Below are 13923 nucleotides of genomic sequence, written 5' to 3'. Positions count from 1 at the left end.
ATATAATGTGAACCACAAATGCAAGCCATATCTGTGAATTTAAAATTTCTTGTTAGCTGCAATTTTAAACAGTAAAAAGAAACAGAATCAGTTGTAATAATATCGTTTAGTATAATTTATCCAAAACATTATAGTTTCAATGTGTAATCAATATAAAAATGATAAAGGAGATATTTTACATTCTTTACCTGACACTAAGTCTTCGAAATCCAAAATATATTTAACATGGAGAGAAAATCTCAGTTCAAATTTGCAGTATGGTAACTAGTGGGCACCACAAAGGACAGCACAAGTCTAGAGCCTAAGAGAGACGAGGCCTCCAGGAAGGGACTGTAGGTGTAAGCTGGAGGTGAGATAAGAGGATGGTTGTTTGAGGATGCCTGGCTGCTTATTTCACCAAATCCGCTTGTGCCCCAAGCTCTTTTAGAATAACCATCATGGGAATAATTGCTGTGCCTTTAAAAATAAACTGTTCATAAAATACCATGCAACTTAGAAAATACTGTTCTAGCTAAAGGTAGGTAAACTATTAAGGTGAGTAAAATCTCAGACACTGTATATTAGTCAGGGTTCTCTACAGGGACAGAACTAATAGGATAGACGTATCTATAAAAGGAGGTTTATTAACGAGTATTGACTCACACAATCATAAGGTCCCACAATAGGCTGTCTGCAAGCTAAGGAGCAACGAAGCCAGTTCAAGTCCCAAAGCTGAAGAACTTGGAGTCCGATGTCCGAGGGCAGGAGGCATCCAGCACAAGAGAAATATGTAGGCTGAGAGGCTAAGCAAGTCTAGTCTTTTCACCTTCTTCTCCTGCCTTTATTCTGGCTGCCCTGGCAGCTGATTAGAATGTGCCCACCCAGACTGATGGTGGGTCTGCCTTTCCCAGTCCACTGACTCAAATGGTAATCTCCTTTAGCAACATCCTCACAAACACACTCAGAAACAATACTTTTCATCTTTCAATCCAATCAAGTTGACACTCAGTATTAGCCATCACAGACACTTTATATTACAGTGGTTATAATATGGAGTCTCAATCTTAAGATTTTTCAACTGGAAAGGCTCTTAACTATTATTTTGTAACACCTTCCAATTTTACAGATGGTGGAGACTCAATATCACTCAATTAGCTATTACTCCTGGGACTCCCCAGTTTTCTTCCTTTTCTCTTCTTTTTTTTTTTTTTTTTTTTTTTTGAGACGGAATCTCACTCTGTCTCCCAGGCTGGAGTGCAATGGCGCAATCTTGGCTCACTGCAACCTCTGCCTCCTGGGTTCAAGAGATTCTCCTGCCTCAGCCTTCCCAAGTGTCTGGGACTACAGGTGCCTGCCACCACACCCAGCCAATTTTTGTATTTTTAGTAGAGACGCGGTTTCACCATGTTGGCCAGGCTAGTCTCGAACTCCTGACCTCAGGTGATCCACCCACCTCGGCTTCCCAAAGTGCTGGGATTACAGACGTGAGTCACTGCACCTGGCCCCCTTTTTCTAGGTTACTCTGTGTATGTGTGTGTGTGCATGCGGGGGTTGTGTGTATGACAGAGAGAGACAGAGCGAGAAGACAGGGACAGAGACAAGCAGCAGAGATGAAGTGGGGGAGGAGGACAGCATAACAGGATCACGGAGAGGCTTTTTCGAGACACAAATGTCTGGGCACCACCTGATCTACTGAATCAGAGACTCACAGCTAGATTAGATCAATAGGTAGTGCCATTGCTAATCTACAAGGAGGCCTATATTATCACAGGAAATTTAGCAAAACGTAGAATAGTTTTAAACCAGAATTCCTGAGAGGTAAAAAGCTTGTTTGAAATATTTTATCAAACTACTTGGAGTGTTGGCTGGCGGGGCAGGAAGGGAGAAGGAGGAGTGACAGTGAAAAGGGACTCAAAGAGACATTCATGGCGCATTCAGAAATAACAATGGTCACTAAAGTCCTTCATCAGAGAGAGGACCCAATGATCTGCAGTTTTGTTGTTGGTGGTGGTTTTTTGTTTGTGTGTGTGTGTGTGTGTGTTTGTGTGTAAAATTTGGGGATGAAACTAACCTGCCATACTAAGAAAGGTAAGGTTGAGGCTATTATCAACTGTCTTCATTTTTCACCTCCTTAGCAGCAGCAGCATCTCTTCAAAAAAAAAAAAGAAAAGAGGAGGGAGGGGGATGCTCAATAATAATATCACTTGAGGCACTAATTTATTAGCCTGATCACAATATCAAACTGTGAGCTATTCTAAGACACACATTTATCAATTTGGATCTAGCTAGGGTTGTGTAGTCTGAAAAGCTCTCCAGGCGATCTGTTTTGCAGTCCTCTCCGTAAAGGGAAAAACCATGATAGCTATACTTTCTAATTTTAATGCATATACCAATCGCATGGGGATTTGTTAAGATGCAAATTCTGAGTCATAGATCTGGGGCTAAGCCAGGGATTCTGTGCTTCTAACATGCTTCCTGGGTGATACCGAGGCTGCTTGTCTGCAGACCACACATTGCATAGTAAGGCCCCAGAACATCAAATATTCATCTGAACAAAGTAATATAAATATCCTCAGGTATTTCCTCCTTTTACACACTGTATTCCCAGCTTTAAGGCCTGTAATTCTTTTTTCTCAGAGGGCCTGGAATTGGAAAAGAGATGAGGAATTAAGAGATCACAGCGGCCTGAGCTGCAAATCCTGCCTAGGAGCACACCCGTCCTTTGGGGCTCATTTCTCTTTATCCTTTTGCCTCTCTGTTTTTAGGTATCAAAGCTTGAAAGAGAGAAGACTCAAGAAGCAAAGAGGATTCGTGAGCTGGAGCAGCGCAAGCACACGGTGCTGGTGACAGAACTCAAAGCCAAGCTCCATGAGGAGAAGATGAAGGAGCTGCAGGCTGTGAGGGAGAACCTTATCAAGCAGCACGAGCAGGAAATGTCAAGGACGGTGAAGGTACGTGACGGAGAGATCCAGAGGCTCAAGTCTGCTCTCTGTGCTCTCCGCGATGGCAGCAGTGACAAAGTAAGGACAGCGCTCACCATTGAGGCCCGGGAGGAGGCCCGGAAACTGTTTGACACAGAGCGCCTTAAGCTCTTACAGGAAATTGCAGACCTGAAAACGGCCAAGAAGCAGGTGGACGAGGCTCTGACCAATATGATCCAAGCAGATAAAATCAAGGCTGGGGACCTTCGGAGTGAGCATCAGTCCCACCAAGAAGCCATCTCGAAGATCAAGTGGGAGTCGGAGCGGGATATTCGGAGGCTGGTTAGTACAGTAATCCCATCAGACCCATGTAGAACCCATGTCTTCCAGGTTTCAGAGCGCTGTGGGATTTGCTTCTTCATGTGTTTTCTTGTCAGTGGATTGTAAACGTGCCTACCTTTTGTCCAGTGCTCTATCCAAGATAGATCAGTATGTAGGTAGGTAGATCAATCGAGAGATATGCTCAGGCCAAAATTGAAATTGTAAAGTGTAAGAGATTTTGGAAATCACCTTTCTCATAAAAACTGGATTCTCCAAGGACCATATATATGGAAAGTATCTCCAAGGACCATATATATGGAAAGGACTCCTGTTTTCTTAGATATTTATAAAAATATTCTAAATCATGGATTCTTCTAAAGTCAGCATGTTTTTTGCGCTTTTCCTTTGTAGAGTTTTATTGTTTGTTTGTTTTTATAGAGGGTAAGAGAAAACTTTCATGATGTCTGAAAACGGCAGCTACTGAAAACATCTTGAGTCTTTTCTTCCAGAAACCATGACTGAAAAAAGATACAAAACGATAAATCCCTAGTCATTTTAAACATAGATATTTTTCCCAAAGTATACAGGAGTCATTTAAAATAGGAGCCATTATAATTTTTAAATTGGATGTCATTCCTAAGTAGGTTGTTTGCTATTTATAGTTTCCAAGACTTACCTCAGCCCCTACAGAGTTGGTCTTTCCTTCTAACATGTTTCACCAAAAACCAGATAGGCCTCTCAGTATGCTTAAATATAATGCAAATATAATTATCATCTGAAAATTAGAATGTCCTAGGTTGACCTTGTTTAATTATTTTAGACCAAAAAATTTTATGTTCATCTGCATTCGGATGTTTAGCATCTGTTACATCTGTTACATCTTACTTTAATGTTATCACATCAACTATCTCCTGTTAGAATGTACTTTATGCTTCTCTGGAAATAAGGTTTTTTTTTAGGAAAAACTACACTTTTCCTTTTTTGTCTTCCAGTTCTAAGCAATTACTTTCGGAGAATTCTAATTATGTTCCTTGGGTGATATCTCTAGGCTTTTAATTTTAAGTTCAAGGTGGTTACCGTAGAACATTTTTAAAAGTTAATGTTTAATTTTCTTTGTACTGCAATAGAGTGTAACTGTAAAATATTGCCTTTGCCACATTTTCTGAATTCTTTATGTCAACTCATTCTATTGCACTGTTTGACAATAAAGACCAAACACAGTGCAGAAATATTGGTCTCAGCCCTGCCTTTGGTTTTTGAAACGACAGTGACTGACGAAGAAAGAATCAGGACTTCGAACTCTGGAGTTGGCAGGTAAGTATCCAATGAAAAGGCAGCTTTGCATTAAATATTTTCATTTGTTGATGGTTTTCAATATAAAATCTATAAGTATATCCACTTGATCTGCTAATTTTTGCACGACTTTCTTTCACCGGCATATTGCTGAAGTAGGCATGAAATCCCTCTTAATAACAACGTGAAGGGGAGGGGCCAAGATGGCCCAATGGAAACAGCTCACAGCGAGACCAACGCAGAAGGCAGGTGATTTCTGCTTTTCCAATCGAGGTACCCAGTTCATCTCACTGGGACTGGTTTGGCAGTGGGTGCGACCCACAGAGAACGAGCAGAAGCAGGGTGGGGCGTCGCTTCATGTGGGAAGTGCACGCAGCCGGGGGACCTCCTTCCTCCGGCAAAGGGAAGCAGTGAGAGACTGTGCTACCTGCCCAAGGTACTACGCTTTTCCCATGGACACTTGCAACCCACGGATCAGCACATTCCCTCATGAGCCTACACCACCGGGGCCCTGGGTTTCAAGCAGAAATCTGGGCAGCTGTTTGAGCAGGCACTGATTTTTTTTTTTTTTTTTTTTTTTTCCATATTCCAGCGATGCCTGGAACTCCAGTGAGTCAGGACCACCGTCCAATCTCCTGGAAAGGGGGCTGAAGCCAGGGATCCAAGCAGTCTCACAAGCGGGTCCCAGTCCCTGTCCCATGTTCCCATGGAACCCAGCAAGATAAGAACCACTGGCTTGAAATTCTCACTGCCAGCACAGCAGTCTAGAGTCCGCCTGAGATGATTGAGTTTGGTGGGGGGAGGAGTGACCGTCATTACTGTAGCTTTAGTTGGTGGTTTTCCCCTGATTGTGCTAAGTAGACTGGGAGATTTTTGGACTGGGCGGAATTCACCACAGCACAGCAAAACGGCTGTGGCCAGATTGCTTCTCTGGAGTCCTCCTCACTAGGCAAGGTCTCTCTGCAGGAAATCCAGCAGCTCCATTCAGGGGCTTACAGACAGAACTCTCATCTCCCTGGGACACAGCACTTGAGGGGAGGGGCGGCTGTGGTAGCAGCTTCAGCGGATTTAATCTTTCCTGCCTGCCGGCTCTGAAGATACTGGCTGATCCTGACAAGGGAGATTCTCCCAGCACAGCACACCAGCTCTGCTAAGGGACAGACTGCCTCCTCAATTGGGTTCCTGAACCCTGTGCCTCCTGACTGGGAGAGACCTCCCAGCAGGGGCCAAAGACACCTCATACAGGAGAGCTCTGGCTGGCATCAGGCCAGTGCCCCTCTAAAATGAAACTTCCAGAGGAAGGAGCAGGTAGCAATCTTTGCTGTTCTGCGGTCTCTACTGGTGATACCTAGGCAATAAGGGTCTGGAATGAACCTCCAGCAAACTCCAGCAGACCTGCAGAAGAAAGGCCTGACTGTTTGAAGAAAAACTAGCAAACAACAACAAACAAAACTAAAAAAGCAACAACAACAACATCAACAAAAAGACCCTCCCACAAAAACCCCATCCAAAGGTCATCAGCCTCAAAGATCAAAGGTAGAGAAATCCACAAAGATGAGGAAAAAACACTGAAAATCGCAAAAGCAGAATGCCTCTTCTCCTCCAAACGTTCACAACAACTGTCCAGCAAGGGCACAGAACTGGATGGAGGATGAGATGGACAAGTTGACAGAAGTAGGCTTCAGAAGGTCAGTAAATAACAAACACCTGTGAGCTAAAGGAGCGTGTTCTAACCCAAAGCAAGGAAGCTAAGAACCTTGATAAAAGGTTACAGGAACTGCTAACTAGAATAACCAGTTTAGAGAGAAACATAAATGACCTGATGGAGGTGAAGAACACAGCACGAGAACTTCATGAAGCATACACAAGTATCGATAGCCAAATCGACCAAGCAGAAGAAAGGATATCAGAATTTGAAAACCATCTTGCTGAAATAAGGCATGCAGACAAGATTAGAGAAAAAAGAATGAAAAGGAAGGAACATAGCCTCCAAGAAATATGGGACTGTGTTAAAAGACCGAACCGACAATTGACTGGAATACCTGAAAGAGATGGAGAGAATGGAATCAAGTTGGAAAATACACTTGAGGATATTATGCAGGAGAACTTCTCCAACCTAGCAAGACAGGCCAACATTCAAATCTAGGAAATACAGAGAACACCACTAAGATACTCCATGAGAAGATCAACCCCAAGACACATAATCATTAGATTTTCCAAGGTCAAAATGAAAGAAAAAATGTTAAGGGTAACCAGAGAGAAAGGCCAGGTCACCTACAAAGGGAAGCCCATCAGACTACCAGCGGATCTCTCAACAGAAACCCTACAAGCCAGAAGAGAGTAGGGGCCAATAGTCAACATTCTTTTTGTTTGTTTGTTTGTTTTGTTTTGTTTTGAGACGGAGTCTCACTCTGTCGCCCAGGCCAGAGTGCAGTGGCGTGATCTCGGCTCACTGCAAGCTCCGCCTCCCGGGTTCACACCATTCTCCTGCCTCAGCCTCCTGAGTAGCTGGGACTACAGGCGCCCACCACCACGCCCTGCCAATTTTTTTGTATTTTTAGTAGAGACGGGGTTTCACCGTGTTCGCCAGGATGGTCTCAATCTCCTGACCTTGTGATCCACCTGCCTCGGCCTCCCAAAGTGCTGGGATTATAGGCATGAGCCACCGTGCCCGGCCATCAACATTCTTAAAGAAAATAATTTTCAACCCAGAATTTCATATCCAGCCAAACTAAGCTTCATAAGTGAAGGAGAAATGAAATCCTTTCCAGACAAGCAAATATTTTATCACCACCAGGCCTGCTTTGCAAGAGTTCCTGAAGGAAGCACTAAATATGGAAAGAAAAAAACAGTATTTGTCACTGCAAAAACACACCAAAATATAAAGACCAATGACACTATGAAGAAACTGCATCAATTAGTGTGCAAAATAACCAGCTAGCATCGAGATGACAGGATCAAATTCACACATAACAATATTAACCTTAAATGTAAATGGGCTAAATGCCCCAGTTAAAAGACACAGGCTAGCAAATTGGATAAAAAGTGAAGACCCATCAGCGTGCTGTATTCAGGAGACCCATCTCAAATGCAAATACACACGTAAGCTCAAAATAAAGGGACAGAGCAAAATTTGCCAAGCAAATGGAAAGCAAAAAAAAGCAGGGGTCGCAATACTAGTCTCTGATAAAACAGACTTTAAACCAACAAAGATCAAAAAGACAAAGAAGGGCGTTACATAATGGTAAAGGGATCAATTCAACAAGAAGAGCTAACTAACCTAAAAATATATACACCCAATATAGGAGCACCCAGATTCATAAAACAAGTTCTTAGAGACCTACAAAGAGACTTAGACTCCTACACAATAATAGTGGGAGACTTTAACACCCCACTGTCAATATTAGACAGATCAATGCGATAGAAAAATAACAAGGGTATTCAGGACTCGAACTCAGCTCTGGATCAAGTGTACCTAATAGAAGAGAACTCTCTATTCCAGATCAACGTAATACACATTATTCTCATGCCACATGGCACTTATTCTAAAATCAACCACATAATTGGAAGTAAAACACTCCTCAGCAAATGCAAAAGAACTGAAATCACAACACACAGTCTCTCAGACCACAGTGCAATGAAATTAGAACTCAGGATTAAGAAACTTTTTCAAAACCACACAACTACATGGAAATCAAACAACCTGCTCCTGAATGACTACTGGGTAAATAACAAAATTAAGGCAGACATCAAGAAGTTCTTTGAAAACAATGAGAACAAGGAGACAATGTACCAGAATCTCTGGGATACAGCTAAAACAATGTTTAGAGGGAAATTTATAGCACTAAATGCCCACATCAGAAAGATGGAAAGATCTAAAATCAACACCCTAACATCACAATTAGAAGAACTAGAGAAGAAAGAGCAAACAAATCCATAAGCTAGCAGAAGACAAGAAATAGCTAAGATCAGAGCAGAACTGAAGCAGATAAAGACACAAAAAACCCTTCAAAAAATCAATGAATCCAGGAGCTGGATTTTTGAAAAAATTAACAAAACAGACCACTAACTAGACTAATAAAGAAGAAAAGAGTGCACCAAATAGACACAATAAAAAATGATAAAGGAGCTATCACCACTAACTCCATAGAAGTACAAACTACCATCAGAGAATACTATAAATGCCTCTACACAAATAAACCAGAAAATCTAGAAGAAATGGATAAATTCCTGGACATTACACCCTCCCAAGACTAAACCAGGAAGAAGTCAAATCCCTGAATAGACCAATAACAAGTTCTGAAATAGAGGCAGTAATTAATAGCCTACCAACAAAAAAAAGCCCAGGACCAGACAGATTCATAGCTGAATTCTACCAGAGGTACAAAGAGGAGCTGGTACCATTCCTTCTGAAACTATTCCAAACAATTTAAAAGGAGGGACTCCTCTCTAACTCATTTTATGGGGCCAGCATCATCCTGATACCAAAACCTAGCAGAGACAACAAAAAAAGAAAACTTCAGGCCAATATCCCTGATGAACATTGATGCGAAAATTCTCAATAAAATACTGACAAACCAAATCCAGCAGCACATCAAAAAGCTTATCCACCATGATCAAGTCAGCTTCATCCCTGGGATGCAAGGCTGGTTCAACGTATGCAAATTAATAAATACAATCCATCACATAAACAGAACCAACGACCAAAACCACATGATTATTTCAATAGATGCAGAAAAGGCCTTCAATAAAATTCAACATCCCTTCAGGTTAAAAATTCTCAGTAAACTAGGTATTGGTGGAACAAACCTCAAAATAATAAGAGCTATTTATGACAAACCCATAGCCAATATCATACTGAACGGAAAAAGCTGGAAGCATTCCCTTTGAAAACCAGCACAAGACAAGGATGCCCTCTCTCACCACTCCCAGTCAACATAGCATTGGAAGCTCTGGCCAGGGTAATCAGGCAAGAGAAAGAAATCAAGCGTATTCAAATAGGAAGAGAGGAAGTCAAATTATCTCTGTTTGCAGATGATGTGATTCTATATTTAGAAATCCCCATCATCTCAGCCCAAAACTCCTTAAGCTGATAAGCAACTTCAGCAAAGTCTCAGGATACAAAATCAATGTGCAAAAATCACAAACATTCCTATACACCAACAATAGACAAGCAGAGAGCAAAATCATGAACAAACTCCCATTCACAATTGCTACAAAGGAATAAAATACCTAGGAATACAACTTACAAGGGACATGAAGGACCTCTTCAAGGGGAGCTACAAACCACTGCTCAAGGAAATAAGAGAGGACATAAACAAGTGGAAAAACATTTCATCCTCATGAATAGGAAGAATCATCATCATGAAAATGTCCATACTGCCAAAAGTAATTTATAGATCAACACTATTCCCATCAAACTACCAATGACATTCTTCACAGAATTAAAAAAAAAACTACTTTAAATTTCATATGGAACCAAAAAGAGCCCCTATAGCCAAGACAATCTTAAGCAAAAAGAACAGAGCTGGAGGCATCACACTACCTGACTTCAAACTCTACTACAAGGCTACAGTAACCAAAACAGCATAGTACTGGTACCAAAACAGATATATAGACCAATGGAACAGAACAGAGGCCTCAGAAATAACACCACACATCTACAACCACCTGATCTTCGACAAACCTGACAAAAACAAACAATAAGGAAAGGATTCCCTACTTAATATATGGTTCTGGGAAAACTGGCTAGGCATATGCAGAAAACTGAAACTGGATCCCTTTCTTACACTTTATACAAAAATTAACTCAAGATGGATTAAATACTTAAATGTAAAACTCAAAACCATACAAACCTTAAAAGTAAACCTAGGCAGTACCATTCAGAACATAGGCATGGGCAAAGACTTCATGATGAAAACGCCAAAAGTAATTGCAACAATTGCCAAAATTGACAAATGGGATCTAATTAAACTAAAGAGCTTCTGCACAACAAAAGAAACTCGCATCAGAGTGAACAGACAACCTACAGAATGGGAGAAAATTTTGCAATCTACCCTTCTGACAAAGGTGTAATATCCAGAATCTATAAGGAACTTAAACAAATTTACAAGAAAAAGCAAACAACCCCACCAAAAAGTGGGCAAGGTATATAAACAGACACTTCTCAAAAGAAGACATTTATGTGGCCAACAAACACGAAAAAAAAAAAGCTCATCATCTCTGACTATTTGAGAAATGCAAATCAAAACCACAATTAGATACCATCCCACACCAGTCAGAATGGCAATTATTAAAAAGTCAAGAAACAGTAGATGCTGGTGAGACTGTGGAGAAATAGGAACACTTTTTGCACTGTTGGTGGGAATGTAGATTGGTTCAACCATTGTTGAGGACAGGGTGGTTATTCCTCAGGGATCTAGAACAAGAAATACCTTTTGACCTAGCAATCCCATTACTGGGTATACATCCAAAGGAATGTAAATCATTCTACTAAAAGACACATTCACACGTATGTTTATTGCAGCATTATTTACAATAGCAAAGACATGGAACCAACCCAAATGCCCATCAATGATATAGACTGAATAAAGAAAATGTGGTACATATGCACCATGGAATGCTATGCAGCCATAAAAAAAGAATGAGTTCATGTCCTTTGTAGGGACATGAATGAAGCTGGAAGCCATCATCCTCAGCAAACTAACACAGGAACAGAAAACCAAACACTGCATGTTCTCGCTCATAAGTGGGAGTTGAACAATGAGAACACATGGACAAGTGAGGGGGACATCACACACTGGGTCCTGTCAGGTGGTGGGGGCAAGGGGAGGGAGAGCATTAGGACAAACACCTAATGCATGCGGGGCTTAAAACCTAGAGGACCGGTTGATAGGTACAGCAAGCCACGATGGCACATGTATACCTATGTAACAACCCTGCACATTCTGTACATGTATCCCAGAACTTAAAGTAAAGTAAACATTAAGATTTAAAAAAGTAAATTCTGAGCCACCTTATGAGTAGTTCACAAACTGCATGAACACAGAATAACAGGAAACTTTTTTGATAGCGCAGATATACTCATCTTCATTTTTTCCTTCTTTTTACTCTGTGCCTACCCCTACCCCAAGCTCCATTTTTGGAACTGGAAGGGAGAGAAATGGGAGTTGTTCTGTCTAGAAAATTTCCCCAGAGAATTCTGGTTTATACCCTTTCCCATCTAAGTAGGGCTTTGGTTGATTTTCAGTATTTTGAGATCAGAGTCCATGCTCATAACTGCTATGTAGTAAAGCTTTCTCAATGCTAATTACTATATATCCCACAGGAAACCACTTTGGGAAATGCTTAAAGTACATGAATAATCTTAAAGCCAGTATAGCATAGTATCTAACAGAATTGGCTCTATAGTTAGAAGATTCCGTTAAAAATAAGGCTTCACAACTTACTAGACATATGACTATGACCAAGTTTTTAAGCTTTCAGGTCCTCAGTCATCACCTGTAAAATGATGACGACTGAACCTACTGAATAGGATTGTTATAAAATAAGATATATTAAGCTCTGAGTATAGTACCCTGAATATAGTGAAAGATCAATAAATTTCAGCTATGATGATGGTGATAATGAGGCTGAATGTGGGCAGTAAGAGAATGATTTCTCAACAAGTTTAACAAGGTGAGTACATAAAAACCAACTAGAGCTATGTCAACTCATAAAAAGTAACTAGAGCTATGTTAACCTGCAAATAAAAGTAATGCTCCAGATGACAAGTCTGACAAATGAACATGCTGCTCAGTTAAGAAAAACACAGGTCTCAAGTCTTCTACAAGGAGACAGAAACCAAAGACAATGCTATTATTCCCAATTAACGGGACAATATTGAATTCTTACCAAGTTATCAGGTGATATTACAAGATCATGCAGAATTTAGCCCAAAGCTGTCTCAGAATTGACCTAAAATTTAAGCATGTGACTCAAAAGCAGTAGCTCACAGATATTTATATGTGGAAAATACGTGACTATGTAACACCATTTCTGCTGCAAATTTTTTTTCTGGTCTAAGAGCACACAGCAAAGAAAAATTTATACAAAAGTATTTGTTTTGTATAAGGAGACACTTTTAGAAAAAGCAAAACAGCATAATGTTGTTTGTATTAAATGTCTTTTCCTTATCTCCATTTTGAATGGACACATAGAATATAGTGAAATGAGAAGAAAGGTTTCACCCAATGTCTATGCTCTCTTTAAAAATTGTTTACAGACATTCACTTCATTAGCCCTCATCCTAGGATGGCAAAAAGGTTTCATTCCAAGGGAACTCAAATCAATTGGTATTGAATGCCTGTGGCCTTTAGTTGAGAAATTCTTCTGAGGCCATGCCCAGGCTTAGCAGAAATGCGTGTTTGGATCAATAAATATATCTCACACATGTGGGAGGGAAAATAGTGGTTAATATTGCCAGATATTTTCTGTTCCTGTTAATCCCAACCATGATTTTCTTATAGTAATGATAAAATGGTTGCTAAGAACTGGCTGCTCTGAAATACAAGGGAGAACAGAAAGAGATATAACATGTGAACCGTGGAAGGACCTCCCTCCAAATCCATCATCTGAATACAAACATGTTAGTCTTGGAAGATGACTAGGCCACTGGGAAGTCTGAAGTTTCTTCAGTTACAAATGACCAGCTACTAACAGGAACAACAGCTATTTTGATTGAATCTGAATACCCATTTGCCCAAAGAAGAAGTGACATCAAAAAATGTCCTAGGAAACATTAGAGTAGAATATTTAATGTTCATCTTTATTAAAATTAATGGCTATTTTAAAGTTAGACTTTCCTTTGCATATCTAATCAACCCAGACTATTTCAAACAATATATTGAGTCAAAACATCTTCACAGGATATACTAGAGAGAAAAAAAATTACTCTCCTTGACACTTAGTTAACCCAGGATACTTCTTCATTACACAATGTTGCCTCATCTTACTCATGAAACCAATACACTTATCATATCCGTGATTTTTTTCTGTATCAATCAGATAAAAGAAGTTAAACTTACACCACTGTAAAAATGTATTTCTTTACAGCATTGTTAAATAAAATGTCCTGGGTCTCATTTAATTCAGATGGATGAAATCAAAGCCAAGGACAGGATCATCTTTTCCCTGGAAAAGGAACTGGAGACCCAGACAGGCTATGTACAGAAACTCCAACTTCAGAAGGAGGCTTTGGACGAACAACTCTTTCTGGTCAAGGAGGCTGAGTGCAACATGAGCAGCCCAAAACGAGAAATTCCAGGAAGGGCAGGTGATGGTTCCGAACACTGCAGTAGTCCTGTAAGTCCGTTGTAGTTGAAGTTAAGAACACACGAGTCATCTTTTATTTAGCTCCCAAGTTTTACCT

At 40.5% G+C, this 13923-nt stretch overlaps 2 protein-coding genes across 7 annotated transcripts in view; one reads left to right on the top strand and one right to left on the bottom strand.

Annotated features, from left to right (window-relative positions):
* JAKMIP2 (janus kinase and microtubule interacting protein 2) overlaps positions 1–13923 on the top strand; it is a 194982-nt gene that overhangs the window by 116301 nt on the left and 64758 nt on the right. For all 6 annotated transcript variants that reach the window (XM_054488702.1, XM_063665251.1, XM_054488704.2 and 3 more), the window contains 2 exons: positions 2745–3242; positions 13647–13856. In XM_054488702.1, coding sequence (XP_054344677.1) covers positions 2745–3242; positions 13647–13856 — 708 coding nt within the window. The remainder of the gene's footprint in view (positions 1–2744; positions 3243–13646; positions 13857–13923) is intronic.
* Positions 2181–13923, bottom strand: part of LOC129036966 (uncharacterized) — a 102271-nt gene continuing 90528 nt past the window's right edge. The window contains exon 4 of the mRNA XM_054488705.1: positions 2181–3739. Within this exon, the coding sequence (XP_054344680.1) occupies positions 3677–3739 (63 nt within the window). The 3' untranslated portion in view covers positions 2181–3676. The remainder of the gene's footprint in view (positions 3740–13923) is intronic.

Source organism: Pongo pygmaeus, chromosome 4 (assembly GCF_028885625.2).
Source record: "Pongo pygmaeus isolate AG05252 chromosome 4, NHGRI_mPonPyg2-v2.0_pri, whole genome shotgun sequence".
NCBI classification, from domain to species: domain Eukaryota; kingdom Metazoa; phylum Chordata; class Mammalia; order Primates; family Hominidae; genus Pongo; species Pongo pygmaeus.
The sequence above is the reverse complement of the archived record's forward strand: the minus strand, read 5'-3'. Positions and strand labels throughout refer to the sequence as shown.